This window comes from Sander vitreus, chromosome 16 (genome assembly GCF_031162955.1).
Source record: "Sander vitreus isolate 19-12246 chromosome 16, sanVit1, whole genome shotgun sequence".
Taxonomy (NCBI): domain Eukaryota; kingdom Metazoa; phylum Chordata; class Actinopteri; order Perciformes; family Percidae; genus Sander; species Sander vitreus.
Window position 1 is genome coordinate 10,426,118 of NC_135870.1, and position 19,594 is coordinate 10,445,711.

Below are 19,594 nucleotides of genomic sequence, written 5' to 3' on the forward strand. Positions count from 1 at the left end.
ATGATTAAAAGAAACTAAAAAAATCCACGTTTTGTGTCTCTGAATGTACCTGTGTTTCCATTGCACTTATCAGAGTTGATGGGCAGATAGGCCAGGTACGTGTTTGGGTTCTGGTCTGGCGGTCTGGAAACTATAAGATGTACCAGGCCTTTAGCTTTACGGATGGTTGTGACAGCTTTGGTGTGGGACACACCTGTCATTAGTTCTTCATTCACCTGCAAGAAGACAGATACAATATTCACAGTATTTAATACATGTGGGGCTCAAAAACAAAGCATGCACCATTGCGGAAAAAATGTTTTAGGCCTGTATTTGATAGGACAGCTGAAGACATGAAAAGGAAGAGAGAGGAGGAATGACATGCAGCAAAGGGCCACAGGTCGGAGTCGAACCTGCGGCGCTTCGTCGAGGAGTAAACCTCTATATATGGGTGTGCGCTCTACCAGGTGAGCTACCCAGGCGCCCATATTTGTTATTTTATTGGTGTTAAGTTCATAGTGTAGGCAGAGGTCAGCCGTTAAATTGGCAAATATTTTAACAGTAAATTAACAATATGCATTAAACAGTGTTTAAAAAAAAAACTACATGTATTAGTATGACCTTAAATACTGAGCATCAAACGTCAAACATGACTCACTTTCAGCAGCCTGTCTCCCACTTGCAGTTTGGCCGAGGACTCTGCTATTCCTCCTGGTGTGATGGATTTGACAAAGATCCCCCTTTCCCCTCCAATCACAGAGAAACCCAGACCTCCTGACTGCAGCTTCTCCAGATCCAGCTTGATGATCTCCTCCTGCATAGTCAATGCGGCAATGTAATCATCAATAGTGCAATTACCTTTAATCCGAGATTCAAAGCTTTAGTAGACAGCTGTTTGGTAGCGAAGAAGGCAAATTCAATAAAGTGATGATTGCTATCAGACATTAGCTTGATGGCAACAGTCAAGCTTTGATGACAGCGATCACAATATTATTGTGATGATTTAAGAATATTTGTCTTGACCAGCATTAATTCACCTTTGCATTAACAAAACAGAAAATCGCTGAAAATCACTGTATCCATATGGCATTGACACACCAATTACATCTTTCTTTCTTTGCGTGGCAATTCTATACAGAAAGCACAATAAATGCAAAAGTAGGACACGTTTAAATTCAAGCACATCAATGGACTATACAGCAACTGTATTTCTTAACTTACCTCTAAAGGACAAAGTGCTGCAAGACACTCTGTATCTCTTGGATCTTCTCCTTTAAGAAAACCTTAAACATAAAACGATGTTGCAATTATATGCAGAATAACATACAGTGAACTTTTTTTTAAATTGTTTTACAGGTAACACCTTTAAGATCTGAAACATACCATTCATGCTGGATGAAACATTGGGGCTTATGTTGTTGTTAAGGAAGGAGACACTTTTCTGCCCGGGAGAAACAGGCTTTCCATCCCTTTGAGAAAAAAAAAAAAAAAAGTTATTGAAATTACGCCACATGCAGTTTCTTGCATGAGCTAACAAATAACCTTTTCTAATGCCATCCAGATCACACTGAAATTCCATATAGGCTGCACATGTCATTCTTTGTTAGACTACCTTGTGGCCTTGAGTGTGAGGTTGTTGAGGTAGAGCTCCAACAGTCTGGTGCTCTCACTGAGAGTCAGGTCCTGCGTGGGAGCGCCGTTGATGTAGTGGATTAGATCAAGTGGTCTCAGGCTGCCCTCCTCAAAGGCCATTGAACCGGGCAGGATGTCTTTCACAAACAAGACATTGTACACACTGTCGCTGCCACCATCCAGTACCAAACCTGTGATAGAACAAGGAGTAAAACAATTTAGACCAATTTAGTACTTATTTTTGATGCAACATCTGGGAAAGCTTGCAAGACCTATGAACAGTGGACATACAGTGCATGACTTTCAGATGTGCCAGGGTTGTTTTATGTTGTAAACGAGGGCTGTTTCTTACCCAGTGGTTCTTGACTGCCCTTAAAGCCAATGTCAGGCAGCAGGTGGGCTTCAATGGGGGGCTTAGGAGCCTCCAAGACCCTCCCTACCACTAAGTCAACCACACAGGGGGCTGCACGCACAAGATTGACCACCTCGGTGTGGCCCATATTGCTCACATCTGTGTTGTTTACCTGGAGATAGAAAATAAAAGAAAACAATATGGATGTGAAGGAATAGCTTGACAATTTTGCTTATTTGCAGAAAGTTAGATGAGAAGAATGTAACTACTCTCATATATACTGTGCTACTAGCACAGTATATATTGCTTAACATAATGAATGGAAGCAGGTGGAAACAGCTAGCTAGCTTGTTATCTAACTCCTGGCAAAAAACTGAATCTGCGCATTTCCCAAAATGTTGAACTATTCCTTTAAATGAGAACTATCTTTGTTTGAAACAATCTTTCTTTGGGTTGTATTAATGCTCCAGAGTAAGGCATTAGGGATGAATTCATACCATAATCATCCGGTCCCCGGGCCTGAGCCTTCCATCTCCTCTGGCTGGATCCTGGACGATGTCATGGATGTAACATCCTTGATCATTACCTTTGGTGAGGGTAAACCCCAGGCTGCCTTTCTCGGACTTCACCAAGGAGACCTTGAGCTCTACTTCCTACCAACAGAGATAAATCTCAGTTACAGGAATACCCTTGGTATGAATACATTTTAAAACATTTAGATCCACATTTTTCTTTCCTCAATACTTACAGGGACAAATTCCTCCATGTCCTGCCCATTGCCTGACACTGTGAGGTTTAAGGGCAGAGGCAGTGGGGGAGGCAGGGGATCAGGGCTTGGGGCAGTGAGGGAGGACTCCAGATCATCTTTCAGGGGGGATGAAAGAGACCTGCCCAAACAACCACAAAGACAAAATTATAAAAGAGAGATATCAGAGAATAGAATTAATGCAGATAATATGACCGTTATTTTAACATTGATCGAGTACCTCTTGCTGAGGTCCGACTGTGTCATTGACAGGTTCGGGGAGTAGAAGGCTGAGTTGATGGTGTCGTCCAGCTGACAAGTGCTCTCGTAGCGTCCCAATCCTAGGTTGTTGCTGGGGGTGTGGTAGACACTCCGCTCCCAAGTTTGCCTGCTGTGCTCCACAGGGCTCGGGCTGAAGGCTTCTTCCACCTCCTCATCCCCATCCCCATCGGTGCTGTCGCTGTAGCTGTTGTGTCGGCCGGGGGTTTTAAGCAGCAGCCTCTCCAGGGCGTCCTCCACGGGGCCGTGACTCCTCTTGCCTTGTGTACCCGGAGGAGAGGTTGCCCTGTCGAAGCTCAGGCTGGACTCTGCCTGGGCCACTTGCTCCTTTCGGGGTGATGGCATGGGCGTCTGGGAAGAAATAAGTTAAAAGTAAGTTTCCAGCAATTACTGGTGCTTGAATTGTCCACACAGTAGCTAGAGACAAAAAGAAAGAAAAAAAAAGAGTATTATTTACTGACTCACCAAAGCTGAAGTGTCCATTTCAGGTAGAAGCCCATATTCAGGTCTACACAGGAGCAAAGTCACCTCCTGTCCTGTTCCTCGCAATGCTGATATCACCTCCTATGTGAATGAAAGGGAGGACACAGACACACAAATAAATTAAAGTATCAAAAAACCTTATATTCCAACTTGATCACAGCAGGGAGAGAGATCCTACTTACATGTTGCGAGAGTCCTTTAAGGGGGGTCTGATTGACCCGCAGGATGACATCGCCCACGTTGATGCGAGCGCTCTCTGCAGCTGGTTGGCCAGGAAACAGCTTTTTAACCCGCACCATGCTGGAGCTGGGGGGTTCGTCAGGGATGTTCTCCTCTCGACTGAAACTGAAGCCCAGGCCTGATGTGTTCTTCAGCAGACACACTTCAAACATATTGTCTGTGGGGACAAAGACATGCCAATACAGTGAACTGTCTCTCTGCCAACATAGCCCCCCCCGACCCTGGACAGGATAAGAGTGTGTAGATGGTGGATGAACGGAGGAATGGTGGGAGGGACAAAGTAATTTAAGATAAATGGTGGATTTGCTATTACAAATAGTAGAATCGGGGCTTAATTTGAGCCGGAATACGCCGGAACATGTTCCAGCACCTCCGACGTTGGATCCGGAACCTTTTTTATTTATTTATTTTTTTTAATTTAAATTGGATCTGGCACCTCCTGTGTCACCATGAAAAATTAATCGCCTAAATGAAAAAAGTTAATTACTGTTTGTGTAGTGTTCAATGTTGTTATCTGTCTTGTTAGTCTGTATTCCCCATTGAAGTTCCACAAAAATGTCGTGTTTGCATTTTCGATGCGTTTTGAGGTGAATTTTCAGGGTAAGACGGAGGGGGGAGAGGGACTTTTTTTTTTCTTCTCTTTTTTACATTTCGCACCGATGCAGTGCATGTTCTGAAATAAAAATAAACATTTCCCTGATGTACACACAGCGTTGTTTAGGTTTTTTTAGTCAGAGAAGCTACGTAGGCAGTGTCATTTTTTTTTTTTTGTTCCGTTACTTCCAGCCCCCGTTTTGAGTCGCCGGATCCACCCCCCCTCTGCGCTCTGGGATCCTACAAATTAAGCACTGAGTAGAATTATATGTAACTATTCAGAAAGGCTGCTCCATAGCACTAGTTTGAGCTCAAGTTACATTTTTACACCAGAATAGGGGAAACAATTAGTATGTCATCTTCTGAAGATAGAGTGTGCTGCTGAAACTCAAAAACACCACTAAAACATATTGACAGAAGTCCCACTATTTTCTGCCATATCAAAGGATAGGTTCAGATTTTTTAATCTTAATACAATACTCACATGCCCATACATACTTTGAAAACGTTATTGGTGGCTCTAATAGTTCCTGCTGTCCAAACTGGACGAAAAGTATACCTTCTTAAAACTATTCCAATGCAAGTGATGGGAACAAAATCCAGTCTTTACTGTGAGCTAAAATGCATTCTGAAGTTCAGCTGAAGTTAATATGAGCCTTTGGCAGGCTTGTTACACAAGGCAAGTGGATATCTTCCAAAATTAAAGTCCTAATAGTATGTGATTCCCGCTTTGTGTTCCTAATCAGCAAGGAAAACACCGTCTGTGGCTGACACTATAATACAAATTCAGAAACAGATCGACATAACTGAGCACATCTACACCAGGCACAAAATAAAAAAAAGTCCATTCTAGGAATGCAATACAATGGTCTTCTACATCCAAACCAGCTACTGAGCTCTAAATACATGTAGGCGGCAGTGTTTAGCTAATGGGTTATACACACACATGCTTGTTTTCTTTCAAATGAGATTGCAGCAAGTTACTTTGTTTAGAGAGACCAAAGTGTATTTGTGTAACACTGTTAGAGAATGACGTTTTCCTGCTTACTTTCATAACCATCCTTGTGGACTCTAAGATTTCATACAGGCCTGGATGGGCTTAGGGTCTAGGAGATTCATCGACACATTAGGGTACTTAAATGGGTTACCTTCAAGTTTTGGTTACTTAACAAACCCAAACATTCCTAATCACGCTGCTTGCGTGCCGTGTTATTGCCTCACCTTGCGTAACAAAGCTGTACTCTGGTTTTTCTTTGACCTCAAGTGGCTGCTTTTTATACTTGGTCTGGTCTTGGTCACTGCCAGCAGTCAGTTGAGTGCACTGAGGCGTGAGGGGAGCATGGACATTGTCTGCAAGGGGATGGCCCTTTTCCAGCAACAAGTGCACTGTCTGTGGGAGGAAATTATTTGCTTAGTATCATTGGCCAGCTGGGTAGCAACTTAACAGCTTGTCGGCAGGGTGCTTGTGTTAAATTTCATCTCTCACCTGCCCAGTGTCTCGGAGAGCTTCTACTGCTTGCTGATGAGTTGCTCCTTCCAGAGTTTTTCCATTGACAGCTACCACACGATCACCTGAGCATAGGACAGACAGAGCGGGTTTAGACAAACAAGAGTCAAGCAAGATGACGACAAACACTTGTTTGCTCCAATAATTCTTTGGCTAATTAAGTCGTTCGGTTTTACGTCATTATTTGTAACATTGCTGTTAAGGCTGTCACCTTTCTGTATCTTTCCATCAAGCTCAGCAGCTCCTTTTGGTATGATGGCTTTGACGTAGATGCCTCCATGTCGAACAGTCGTGTTGACTCCTCCCTAAGAAAATGAACACACCCCTTAGTCTAATCAGCCAAAGGGAAAATAGTTACGTATTTTCTATGGGGGTTGATGGCAGGTGTGGAGGTTTTTTTTTCATTTCAAGTGTAATTGCTTAATGATAAATGCTTTGTCTTTACTGCGGGTTCAGAGATTTAATGGTACATCATAAAGACTATCATTAGAAGAATAATAAATATCAACCAAACTTCACAAGAAACGTATTTGAAAGCCATTTGGCAAAAACATTCAAGTCCAAAGTTTACCTGAAGTTTATACTGTAGTTTGTTAACAGGTTTTTTCGTTTGTGGACCTTACCATAGATCAGGGTTTTGTTGATGCCCATGTGAACAGCACACGATAACTGGCTCAGATTTAGGTAGAGCGGGTCTTGCCATTGGTTTTCTATCATTCACATGTTAAACAGAAGTGACTTAAAGGCTAAAAAAATGTCTTCATTCTTTGTTTATCCTCAGAATACCTTTTTAATGATGCTATTTAAAAAATAAAGATAAAAAAAAAGTCCCGAAGTACAGCCTCAAATGCCATGAACATTAATGGTCTCGTTTCGCCTTATTGACCAACCAAAATGGCTGTGTCCCAATAATGTCCATCAGATTTAAATTATGCTTTGTTTTTGTTGTTTTAAAATATTTTTTTATGCAAGTAAGACAAAGCTTTTATCACATCACAATTATAAAAATCCTCCACTGTGATGTTATTGACAAAATGACTGAGGTCAAATCCTAATAATCAGAGACAATGTAGAGTTCTATTCACTGTCCATTTGGTTAAGATAGTCTTGATAATAGGTTTATTTTTAAGGTGCATTTCATGGTTATTTCAATACACAAATTATAATTCTAAGACAATAATATTTTACAGCAGCCCTGCACATGATTTGTTATTGAGTGTTATTATCAATCAATAAGGTGTTTAAAACCCCTCAGAGAGAAATGATATTAGTGGCACTCCAGTAAGTCATTCTAGAGTAAGCAGCAGCAATAAGAAAAGCCATAAGAAAGCTCACTAACAAGTCCTGTTTAAACTGTTTATGGTCTTTACTGAATGTACTAAACATACTGTGTGATTTTATTTTAAAAACAATCGTTTAGGTTAAAAAAAAAAAGGCATGCAAAAAGAATTAGGTGGACAATATTCCCACAAGAGCTTCTAGATCTGACAACATACAGCATTAGAAAAGCAAACCAAAGCAAGCGACATATAACCACAAACAGACAACAAGATGAGGGGGAAGGGGGCAAAACAAAGAGAGGATGAAAACCTTGCCGAACAGTACCGTGACACTTATGCCCAGGCTGCTGTTTTTTTTAGACAGCTCAACATCAAATAGTTCTCCTGGACTGAGACTATTGACCCCTGTGGCATTACCATTAACATTTTCCATGATGTATTCCTGCAAACAGAGAACAGGGTATTAAGTTGAATTATCACAAGCTGGAACATGCAGAGAAAAAAGGGGATCAAGGGAGAGTGAGAAGGCTGAACAAGGTAACGCTGAGAAGAAAATGAGCGGATATTTCATTCAAGGAATGACGTGCAGTGTACAGGTAACAAGCTGCCTTGCATTGACATTGTAAATGTAATGATAGGCAAAAGTTATATACAACAGACAGTTAGTTGTTCCAAGCATCTGAAAGGTAATGTGTAATGCTTGTTTGTGGAAGAATCATTATTATCCTGTTCCATTAATACAAGTTGGTTATATGGTTTTGTGAGTTTGGTTCATTGATCTGCTGAGTAGACCGTAGATGATGTATAAAAGGAAATAATCCATTCACACCAATGAATTCATAAACACAAATGCTGCACCTTTTTGACTTTGAGTTTCTCTTGACTACTGGAATACGTCTCCTCATCCATGTCTGAATCCCCCCAGTCAGAGTGCTCGGACACTTTGGGAGCTTCTGACACTTTAGCTTTTCTAGTTTTGGGTGGCAGAGCCGGTGGCGTAGGATCCAAACCCACGTTAGGTTCTGCTCTGTGATGTTGGGCACTGGTTGCAGATGTGGCAGCCGCTGTGGCAGCAGCTTTAGCTCTTTCTAGGCAATACTGAACTCCATTAGCAGGGGGTGGGCTGATCTTAGCACCATTGCTTGTCCTGGAGTCCTGAGAACTGAGACTGGTATGCTGGTGGACTGGGGAGGAGGTGGATGACGGTGTGCCAGTGCTGTGGAGGGGAGGGCTGGGGCTTCCTGTTCCCGCCTGCTCCTCTGATGAGGTATCAAAGTCTAGTTCTCGTCTCTGGCCAGAGTTAAGTGCCTTCAATGCAGACTTGGCTTGGTAGGGAACATAGCCTGAAGAAGATTCTGTTAAAACAAGAAAGATGATAACAGTGATATTAGTCTGCAAGTCAATCAGACTGCTTAATCAGACAAGGTGAACTGCAAATAAGAGACTGTTCCTCTAGAATAATTTAAAATTACAAATTTTATTCTATTTTTCTACTAAACATTACACTCATATCCCTACTTCTACCTTTGTAGAGCCTCTCTTTGGGCTGTAACACCACCAGAGTAACATCATCAGGAGCATTTTGGAGGATGTCAATCGTGGTGGCATGAGAGAGCCCTTCTAGGCTCACATCATTCACTGAGATCAGCCGGTCACCTGCAGAAATATTACAACTGTTACACATATGCTAGCACTGCTAACTATTATCCCAGTAGACAACAGAAAAAAAACCCATCATAATCTATCCATATAGGAGGAAGACTGGAGCAAAACATTGGCCTACCAGGTTTGAGGCAGCCGTTGACATCAGCTGGACCCCCAGGAGTGATGGAGCTAATGATGGTGCCAAGGTCCATACGACCAGAGTTCTCCCCTCCAACAACCTGAAACCCTAGAGAACACACACACACACACACACACACACAGTTTTCAAGCTTGATATTAACATCAAACTGTGTACAGCCTGAATGCAGCTACTGTAGACATATCCAACCACAGTGGATGTTTCTCGCTAAGCCTTCGGCGTTTATGGAAACTCAAGAAGATTGAAGTAAACAGTAAAAAGCATTTCAGGAAAATGAATATCCACCCTTACCCAGGCCATATTTCACATCTTTCTTCAGGTTTACCGTTGTGATTTCTCTCTCTGGAGATGGTAAGGCAATTAGCTTTTTCTTGAGTGAATCTGTGCAGCACAAAGACACATAGCATTTGTTATATTTACTGGAATATACTGTAAATACATTGGCTCTGTCATTTCTGACTGATGCATATCATAGTGTCAATTTGGTAAATTAATTTCACAGGGATAAACAGGAGGCCACTATGAGGGGATTAGTATATACACACTAACTATTAATCAGCTCAGGCAGGCATACAGTGTTGCTGAAGGTCCCCTACTTTAGCACTGTTGGCTAATGGGCCTAAAAAGACAGGTTAAGCTAGGATGAAAGGGAAGGTCATGAGTTCAGAGCCAAGCATGAAGCTATTAAGTGGTGGGACCGTGGCCAATTCCACAGGCAGGCAGCACTGAGAGGACAGAGACTCAATTCTGCATTATATAATTGTGATTAAGTACACAGACATTTTTTTGGTTTGTATATCCGTACTTGGCTGTGCCACGATCAGCATATGGTTCAACAGCTTGAAAAGGGGGATTAAGAATGTTTCAAAATAAGTGGTGGTGTAGAGCAGTCGGATATTTCATGCCTTCTGACATTATACTGTAAACGAAGCATGGGAACTCCAGAGTCTATGTATCTGGGGGAACGAAAGGTATACATTTCAATACATACCATTGACAGAGGCTGGGGTTGAAGGTGTTCCAGAGGAACTGTGCATACTGACACCTGGGAACAGAAACACAAGAGATGAGCAAGCCTGTGCTTTGGTTTTGTAAATTATACAGAGCAATGACAACTTCTTGTTTACCTCTCTGCCCATTTATATGCAATATAGGAAATATTCATATAAACATGTTATGTCATCAATTAATAATTAACACCCGCAGAAGCCTCCTGCATGATTAGGGCATTTTATGTGACTATTAGCATATTATGTGAAGTAAACAAAAACAAAAAATAAACTTAGACACAGCCGCGAGGAAGATTTAAATGACTAAATAGAGTATCTGTTGCAGTTATTCTGTTGTTACTCAATACAGGCCGAAAAAAGAAACTAGGTTTATGTCAAACTGCTGGTGTAATCGAATGAGGACTAGAAAGAAGATGATTCAAATATGTTGCCTTTGTGCTGGAACAAGCAAACTGAAGCAGATTTAATAGGTACATTTTCTGGTTTATAATATAGATGAGCATTTTAACACCATTATTTAAAGGTTCCCTACGAGGGAACTCAGCTGCTGCACAGCAGGCATCACGATACCAAAATGCAAAGAATTAAATGCAAAATGTGCTACCTGTTGTTCCGACTTACTGTTGCGTTGACACGGTGTAGCCAGACTTCAAATTATCCTCTGCAATTATCTTGTTTAGATCTTTCTGTTCGCTTTCAGAATATACCATGTTCATAATGATTACTTGCTTTCCCGATGTCATAAGAACACCGTTTATCTTATAAAGGCCTGTATAAAAGCCATTTAACTTCTTCTGAATTCTTATATTATCTCATAGAAAAGAGCTGGAACTGCACAGAACTACTATCTTAACTGCTGGTGAACTATATTAACTATTCTGATTAACTATCCTAGAGTCTCGGCCACAACTACAATTAAATTGATTGGTATGAGCACAGATGTACATTTCAGGTGAGAACTATCCTTCACCAGAGAGCCGCATATATTATTATCAGGACAGCCTCCTTACCTACTACATATGCTTGGCCAGTATCCTCTGTGGAAGAAGAGTCAGATTCTTTTTTGGACTTGCTGAGATTCCAGGCCGAGTTGCTGTAAGACACTGTGCCAAAAGATCTGAGAAGAAAAGCAAGTGGTAGAAGAATTAGCCTGAGAAGGCAACGTATCGTGCGTTTTTTTACGCATACAGAATCCTACTAAACTTCAATCAAAATCACACGTTGTCTGTAAAGCTGACGAGAGGGGGCAACTGGCACAAAAATAGTTTGTTACTAATTTAAAATAGGAACACACACTGGTAGGCACAATCCAACAAAAACACAGACACAAGAGTGCATGTGAACCCACGTGCACACACACACACACACACACAGACCCCCAGAGGTTTAATTAGAGGCATGAAGTTGAGTTCTCTGTGTCTCTGTGGTGTTAAGCAGAGCTATAGTCCCAGTAACAAGTCCTCACTTAGCAACCTTAGCCTGTCCTGAGGTGAGCTTGGAGACTCTGGCTCGAAGATTTTACACAGGCCAACTAAGAAACACAAGATCCCATTCTCTTTACTGTGCATGAAATAAGATTTTTAAGACAAAATAAAATGCGTAAAAATGCATAAAATATTCAGTTTCCTTGATAGATGGTAAAGAAATGAAAAAAAATGATGTCAGCATTTAAAACATCCACTATGATTTTGTTACTACTCTCTCTCACATACTAGCGTATTCAGGCTTTTGGTTAACTGACAACTTCTGTCAACTCACTTGTCCTGTTGGTGCGAGAGGGAATCTGTGTCTGAGCTGGCTCGCTGGTGTTGCTGTAAGTGTTGGGCCACTTGGTTGGGTTGTACCTGACTCAGTCCGCTGTGCGACTGGCCACGATACAACTCCGCCACCCGGTGCTCTGGAGACTCTGGCATCTGTGCGAGGTTGTGGTGGGAGCGGCTCATTACCCGTGGATTGGTAAGGGCCGTGGAGGCCACTGGATTGAAACCTGGAAAGTGAAGCTCATCTTGGACCAATATTGGGCCAGATGGTGCTTTGTGGAGGGCCAGCTCCGAGTAGGAGATCCTCTTCAGGGCGTCTGGGTTGGAGCGCGTCGATAAGCTGGGGGCCAGGCTGCCTGAGCTCACGGTCCTCCCAGCTGCGCCTCCACTCCGAGCGTCAAGGGAATATTGCAAACAGCTCAAGGGGCAGTTCTCTGATTACCAGAAATGACACGTAAAACAGAAGTTACTGGTTAGTTAATAATAATATCTAATATAATTTCTGTTTACTATTATATACAAATAATTATACAAAATTGGAGAAAAAATAAAACAGCAGGGAAATCCCAAAAAGTGTTGATCTGTGTCATTAACTCAGCAGTCTGAAGTAATTATTGTCTAGACAGAGAAAGCAGGTACAGTCCTCTGCACCGTTACGTTTCTTTCTGGAGATATCATCATAGCTAATGGTCTGGCCAGTCTTCTTGGCAGTCAACTTATAAACCTAGTTGTGACTTTATGTCAACAATCTGGTGGGAGTATGGGGCGTGATAAAAGACAAAGCTGTTCTGTTGTTCAGCTGAATGAAACTAATCAAACCAAGCAAGGAACCATGAAAAAGATGACTCAGCAGTCAAAGATGGCCCACACACGGACAATTTAGACAATGGACATGATGATTGACGTAGAATGGCGAAGATTATATGCATTTTGCTGAAAGCAATGGAGCTTATAATAACTACTTGTATGTGAATTCACAGAAACAAACTGACATTCTAAGAGATGGAAATGAGTGGGCCTCAGCTATTATCTGGAGAGGAAACGTGGGATGGCTGACGCATGCAGCTGCGGCTGGAAACAGTGTAGTTTAGTGTTGACATTATCTAGAGGTTTGCCTTTTTCTGGACACTGGAATATCTCACTTTTCTGCCTACAGTGTGAAACAAAATTCTGTGACATGTTAACCTTCCTCTCAGTGATAATATATGTAACACTTCTCTCCTACCTAGTTCTTGAAGCTCCTGGTTGTTTTGGCGGGCCTTCGTCTGCAGGTGGAACTTGTGCTGATCAGAGCAGAGCTGTAGCAAATACTGACAGGTCTTGTTGCTGTCTGTCTGAAACAGGTGCTTAATCCCATCTGATGTGTTCTGGAGGCAAATCTTCTTTTTCTTCAGGGTGACAAGTTAAACATTTAAGTTGAAGTGATGACAATTGGGCTAGGTTAGAGTCAATACGTTTCATTCACTACAGCGTGGCACAGATTTATTTCTGATAATAAAAGATAAGTACATACTATGAAGGAAATCTTTTTCGTCTCCCTCCAGGGGAACCTTAGCACCGGGGTACGATTTCCATTAAGCACCTCAAAGATGAGCACCCCCTTGGAGAAGACACCTAGCATGATGCCTGTCTGGGACCGCTTCTCAGGAAGCACCCGATGGAAATGGACACCATACTCCGTCAGCCTCTGGCTCACCTTTAAGACAATCAATATAGAGTGAGAGAGTCTTAAATTGTCAGAAAAACACAGAACTGCGATAGAGGGAAAGGATGTGAATATGTGTTTCATGCAGAGAAGAGGTCATTCATCGGGTCAGTGATCCAAAGAGTACACTCATTTTTATCTGATTACATACAATATGATATTATTATTTTATTTGGTTCGGTGGCATGGAGAAAATAGAGTTGCTTTAGTAGACTGTGGACAAAATAAAATGCAACAACTTTTGTTTGTAGTTGACACTGTCATCTTTGGTTTGCTATTAAACATAAACTCAAATGTATTACTTCTTCTGCCAAAGTCAAATATTCGGCACTTTGTCCTAGATCACCTGCCATTTTGTGCAAACTAAATTTTCATTGGGTCTTTCCCAAAATAAACACTTGTGTAGCAGTAACTGAAAACATTTTGGTCCATCTGTCAGAAACGACTCTGGTCTTGCAGACCTTGAGAAACTCAAACTCCGCCTCAGAGTCCGATGCTCCATAGTAGTTGCTGTGAAGTTTCGGCAGCTCCTCCTTGATGGTCGCTTGGTCCACCTTATCCAGGACAGACACCGGGAGGTAGTGCTCCAGTCTGAAGTAGGTCTTCCCGTGGAGCTGAGGCGTAGAAATTAACAACATTTATTTTTAATGTAATTTCATCAAGTTTAATTTAATAAGAGCAATGTTCAAATTCATTCATTTTTGTTTCTATTCTTTACATGAGAAGTATTTACCTCACATTCTACTTCAAATGTATTTTTATCGATACATTCTAATATAAATAACAAAACTAACGTGACTACATCATTTAGTATAAACCACTATTTTAAGTGTTGCTAGCTGACTGATAACACTTAGATGTAGTAGAGATTTGGCACCTCAGGTTGGTAGTCACTGAATTCAGCCTGCAGTGCCAGTGAAGCCAACAGCATGGCATTTTCTGTGTCACAGCGCATCCTCTCCTCCAAGATATCCTTCCTCAGCTGTAAGTAGTACTGATGTTTGGTCATTGCATGCCTGTTATATACAGAAAAATATAGACATTGTTGATTATCTTAAACGTAATATGCCAACAGTCATTTTAAGTTCTCGCCTACCAAATATAAACTTACTGTATGAGGTTGACGTCATCAAGAAAAAATTTGATGCGTAAGAAAAGATTAAAAGGCACATCAGATTTCTTCTTCTTGGGATCCTCCTTCCATCCCTCTGGGGCCACTTTGGACAGTTTGGCATCAGGATCAACGAAGAAAAACTCATTATCTGTGTGTGTGATAATTTAGGAGGAGAGGGTAGGTGAGAGGTGTCAAGAGTGAGGAGAAGGTAATCAGTTATGTCTGTACATTTTCATTCTCTTAATTTACATGGAAATGCCATTAACCCCTACGTTAAAAACACATGTGCTTAACATATGATCTCAGTTTAAAACTTTGCATTTTAGGAGGGAAAACCTTTCTCCAGAATAAATTATTTTCCAATTTAATGGTCAAACACTGGATTTCTGGAATGTTTTCTTATGGGAGAAAGAATACTTTTAAGGTCAACATGGATCAGCGATGAAGCTAACATATAACTAGGGTAAGGTAAATATACAACCACAAGTGCACACAATATAGAAGACTGATCCCGTACATATACCCTTCACGCAAATGCATATATGTAACTCAAACCACACACATACACAGGAGCAACATTCAGTACCTCTGAGGTATGCTAGGCTGAAGAGATGGTGCTCCACAAGCCCGATGTGGGCAACCACCATGTCAAGAACGTCTTTACAAACTGCCTTGATGTCACAGCTCAGCTCCAGCTTTTGGCCACTCAGCAGCACCACACCAACCTTCCTTTGCACTTCCTCCAACTTACCACGTTTCTTGTGGGCAAAGAAGAAAAAAGGAAGAAGTAATGGATTACAAATGAGAACCTAAAGCAGTTGTTCAGTCCTGTGGCACCATCATGGATACATTGGCTCAAAAGTGGCATTACATTTACATCCTCACCATTATTGAAGAGGGAACAGATAAGGCAACACAGGGCTCACTCGCCATCTTCACAAACTCAGGCCCGTGGAAGTTCTGCCATTAAGTAAAGAAAGAAAGCAACTGTCATAAAAAGAATATTTTTTTACCAAAACATTATGGGATCATTTTCAACCTGGGCCTTCTTTTAATCAATTTTTTTTTGTTCTCACTTGTTGTGAGTGAGGAAGAAATGATACAAACACACTGATACGCATGCATGACAGACTTCCTTTCTACACTGAAACACACACACACACACACACACACACACACACACCTGTTTTAGTAGCTGCTGTAATTATGAATTTCACAACTCATGCGATGCTTTTTATTGTTGCACACAAACTTCCTTGTTGCCAAACCTCCTTGGCTGAATTCATTTCTCACCAGAAGTGAAAGGGCAAGATTCCTTTGCTTGGAAACTGGACACCCCCTCCCACCCAGTCAAAATCACTTTAATTTAAAATCGACCATAAACACTATACAGCAAATATATATCGTCTTCACTAGTATAATTAAACTATTAGGGATATTTATACTGTTTACTGCGAACATCAGCAGATTTGTTGCCATGTTTACCACTTGTGTTAACACATTTTCTAATAGGAGGTGGTATAAATCTGACGTACCCAAAGAAATCCCACATGTACCACAATCACATACATTTGTAATTACCTCAGAGAGGCTGACATGAATTATGTTTTCCAGTCAGCAATTTGTATTTGCATAACATCCAGTGAGCACAGCATCAACAGCCTAGTTGCCAATCAGCTCATGTGAGTTAAAATTGTACATCAATCATCAAAAATTGCAATATAAACGAGTTTCAAGCGATAGATAATCAGACCTTGGATGGAGGGAGTTCCCAATGCAGTGTGTGTGTTGTTCTTTTAACTACTTTCAGGAGTTGGCTGGGTTGTGTGTGTGTGTGTGTGTGTGTGTGTGTGTGTGTTTATATGTGGTCTATAGCTCAATAGTGACAAAGGAAGCTTTGTATACAAATAAAATAAATGTTTGTATAAAAAAAGAAGGAAAAAAAGATTATCATTTAAAAGCGCATCCAGTAGTCTGTTAAGCCATGAAGAACAAAAACCTTGGGTTTGCGAAATGGTACAGAAGAGGTGTGAAGGGGGTCTCGAAGGTCGAGCATGGAAGTTCGAGATAGGGCCAGGGGGTCGTCTGCGGGGTAGAGGTTGGCCCTGGACAGCCTGCTGGCCAGGTGGGCCTGGAGCCGCTGCACCTCTTCCTCCTGCCTCTGCAGGAGTAGCTCTGCTCCGAGCAGACCTCCATCAGCTGCCCCCTCATACAGCCTACAAGAAGAAGAAAAGAGGAGTGTTGCTGTCAGAACAGTCTCATATTGTCAAAAAGCTAAATGGAAACGACTGTTGCTTAACGGCGATGCCTTCGACATTTATATAAATAAATACATAAACGTAGCAACATGTGGGGGGTATGTCACATAATGTGTTTAAACATAAAACACGCCAAATACTAGCTGGTCTTCTTTTAGCCTCAGGGAAAAATAAGTGCTCTGTGCAGTGGGGGATAGAATGAAAACATTAGTTAGCAGGCAGGCATAGCAACAACACTAGGCAGCAGTTCTCTGTAATGCCAGAGATTAGAGAGATAAAGATTGCTGAATGTGGATGTCACATTAGATGACCTCACTAGCGAAGCATGGGGCTGACCCTGCTGTGCCACACCAGCTGTGTGACACAGAGGACCGAACAGGACAGCTTCATCGGTGGCTTCCCTGTTCTGTTTAGGGAACGAAGAAGCAAACGCATACAAACCCATTTGATTCACAGAAGTGTGAGTTATTACTTATTTGTAGTGCAGCAAGCAGCTTTAGGACCACACTAATAAAAGTGGTGTTTTGCTTTTCTAGATTAGTGTCCACTTGAGTTGGAAGCTAACTTAACTCTTAGAAGTAATAAACTGCTCCTTTGCTTCAATGTAACTCAAGTAAAGGTGTGTGTGTGTTTTTGTTTGTTACCTGTGCGTGTTGTGACCCGTCAGCGAGGGGGCATCATGTTCAGAGGAAAGTGCCAGCTGGGAGCTATACCTCCTCACATCGCCTGGTTTCTTAGCTGGAAGAGACAATGCAGTATTAGCTGTGTACACACACACAAAAGGAGTACATTTTGTTTTCACACGTACACAACGAAACACACCCCTCCAAATGTAGACATCCACACTGCGGTGCAAATGTACATTTACACGAACTTGTGTTCAAGGAGGTGGAGCAGTTATAGAAAGCAGATCAAATCAGCACGACCGTTGAAATTGCATACAAAATACCACCATTGCATTACAGCAACAGTATCTGTCAGATGGTACTAAATAAACACTTTTGTTTATACATTTGTTTCTTCTGTTAAAGCACTTTGTAAGGTGTTGTTTTTAAAAGGTGCTATACAAATAAAGTTATTATTATTATTATTATTATTATGTAATGCCTTATCTAGTACATTAAGAGCCTCTCTATGTCTTAGAAGTTGTGGTTTATTGTTTGTTTCAGTTGAAAGTATTTCAAACAGCCTTTCTATTTTAGAACATGATTAATATATTGCTGCATTTTTCAAATAAAACTGGCACCGTTTTTACCAGTATGTCTAAGCTCTTCACAGCTGTCTGAGCTCAATGTCAAACTTTGGTGAAAAGTTGAAACCCGTGGATACAGTGACAAATGCACTATAGGTGGTAGGTTATCTTGAATAAATTTGCTTTTGACCGTTGTTAACTACATCTCCAACTGCATTGACAATTTAAAATAAATTTATCTCAATTAGCCACTCCTCTCAAATTATTATAAAAACAAAAGCCACATCACATGTAAAACTGCCCCCTGACACTGTGTGTGAGTAGTTATGTTTATATTTTCTCAAATCCTGTGCAACATCTCTAAACCAATGACAAGTTGTATCGTACGGTCATGGTGACCTGTGAATTCACATTCACTGTGAATTTAGGCATTACAACTCACACAAAAAAGAGGTTGTGGATATCTCTGTAGCTCAGTTTGAAAAGATAAAAACAGTGTTACAGAGTTTTGCTCAATAGCCAGCCTCATGTTTCCCACACTATTACCACATTGAAGTCTTGTCTTTGTTGATCTCATTTTGCAGTAAAGGTTGTTATTTTGTGCAATCCTACATAGTTAAGGACATAATCTAACCACATTAGCAGCACCAGATAAAGACTGACAGCAGCACCCAAGAGAGGGTAGAGAGTGATGCATCCATTTTTAGCCTACAAAGTGTGCCCTGTGAGGTTTGGAAAGAAGACAGCAGGGAGTCTAGCTTTGAGCAGGACAGACCAGTCAGTGGTCAGTGGAAACAGAGAATTATTAATATCTTTCGCCAGTGGCCTTTAATCCCAGGCTTTATGGCCCAGACTACTGTAAATAATTCACTCACCATTCCAGGTGTAAATACGTAATAGCTTTGATGGATAAAGTGAAAACCAGCAGGGCTCTAGATCATCACAAACAGGACAGGAGAACCATGTAGCAATGTAGTAATGGGTTATTACTGGACTTAAAGAGTTGTGATTTTGAAAATGTAGCCTACTTTGATTTTTCATCTTTAACTTCTGCTGTATGCATGCAACCAAGATGAGTTACAGTATGTGTGTCCATGAAGAGAATACCATGAAGAAAATACCAATGGTGATAAAGAAATCTAAAACCTTGTCTGTAGTCTGGATCAGAGGAGGCCACAGAGGGGCTTTCGCTGGATGAACTGTAATCACTGTGGTACCTCTGGTGGGTGTGGATTGGGTCTGAGGGAAGAGAAAAGACCATCAGCCCATCTTTAAAAAAATAAAATAATGTGAACCATGCACTAACATAAGAGGATGTCTGCAGAATGATGAAATGAATCAAACACAAACGTCATGCACATGAGACAACATTTTTCTTTTTTTATATGGACTTGCCTTCGGTTTGTGAAGGAGGTGAAGCAGTTTATTTTTCAAAGTCACACAACACAGAAGTTGAATCACTTTTTTTTTTTTTCAAGACTTGGACAGCAGGTTATCTGACAAGTACCAGTTTTTCTTTTACAGTGCTCTTTCCAGTTCCTACTGAGACTGATGGCAACCCTAAACCAGTAGACAGAGGCACCCAAAGCAGGTATTAGTCATGCTGTTGGCAAACACTCCTAATGACAGACATATGTAACTATACTGAAAAGCAGCTTCT

General features: G+C 41.2%; 1 protein-coding gene across 4 annotated transcripts in view; it reads right to left on the minus strand.

The window, feature by feature from the left end:
* Positions 1-19,594, minus strand: part of ptpn13 (protein tyrosine phosphatase non-receptor type 13) — a 45,248-nt gene that overhangs the window by 4,943 nt on the left and 20,711 nt on the right. For 2 of the 4 annotated variants that reach the window (XM_078270896.1, XM_078270894.1), the window contains 32 exons: positions 19,081-19,173; positions 17,387-17,480; positions 16,484-16,700; positions 15,370-15,444; positions 15,071-15,242; positions 14,482-14,632; positions 14,248-14,386; positions 13,832-13,984; positions 13,179-13,361; positions 12,891-13,053; positions 11,664-12,099; positions 10,916-11,022; positions 9,887-9,940; positions 9,187-9,276; positions 8,875-8,982; positions 8,616-8,747; positions 7,950-8,446; positions 7,402-7,533; positions 6,023-6,116; positions 5,791-5,876; positions 5,526-5,694; positions 3,653-3,867; positions 3,453-3,551; positions 2,950-3,338; positions 2,712-2,850; positions 2,461-2,616; positions 1,964-2,135; positions 1,592-1,802; positions 1,363-1,448; positions 1,201-1,262; positions 638-793; positions 50-215 (listed from right to left, as the gene is read on the minus strand). In XM_078270896.1, coding sequence (XP_078127022.1) covers positions 50-215; positions 638-793; positions 1,201-1,262; positions 1,363-1,448; positions 1,592-1,802; positions 1,964-2,135; positions 2,461-2,616; positions 2,712-2,850; positions 2,950-3,338; positions 3,453-3,551; positions 3,653-3,867; positions 5,526-5,694; positions 5,791-5,876; positions 6,023-6,116; positions 7,402-7,533; positions 7,950-8,446; positions 8,616-8,747; positions 8,875-8,982; positions 9,187-9,276; positions 9,887-9,940; positions 10,916-11,022; positions 11,664-12,099; positions 12,891-13,053; positions 13,179-13,361; positions 13,832-13,984; positions 14,248-14,386; positions 14,482-14,632; positions 15,071-15,242; positions 15,370-15,444; positions 16,484-16,700; positions 17,387-17,480; positions 19,081-19,173 — 5,196 coding nt within the window. The remainder of the gene's footprint in view (positions 1-49; positions 216-637; positions 794-1,200; positions 1,263-1,362; positions 1,449-1,591; positions 1,803-1,963; positions 2,136-2,460; positions 2,617-2,711; positions 2,851-2,949; positions 3,339-3,452; positions 3,552-3,652; positions 3,868-5,525; positions 5,695-5,790; positions 5,877-6,022; positions 6,117-7,401; positions 7,534-7,949; positions 8,447-8,615; positions 8,748-8,874; positions 8,983-9,186; positions 9,277-9,886; positions 9,941-10,915; positions 11,023-11,663; positions 12,100-12,890; positions 13,054-13,178; positions 13,362-13,831; positions 13,985-14,247; positions 14,387-14,481; positions 14,633-15,070; positions 15,243-15,369; positions 15,445-16,483; positions 16,701-17,386; positions 17,481-19,080; positions 19,174-19,594) is intronic. The other 2 variants (XM_078270895.1, XM_078270897.1) reach the window with 2 other exon arrangements.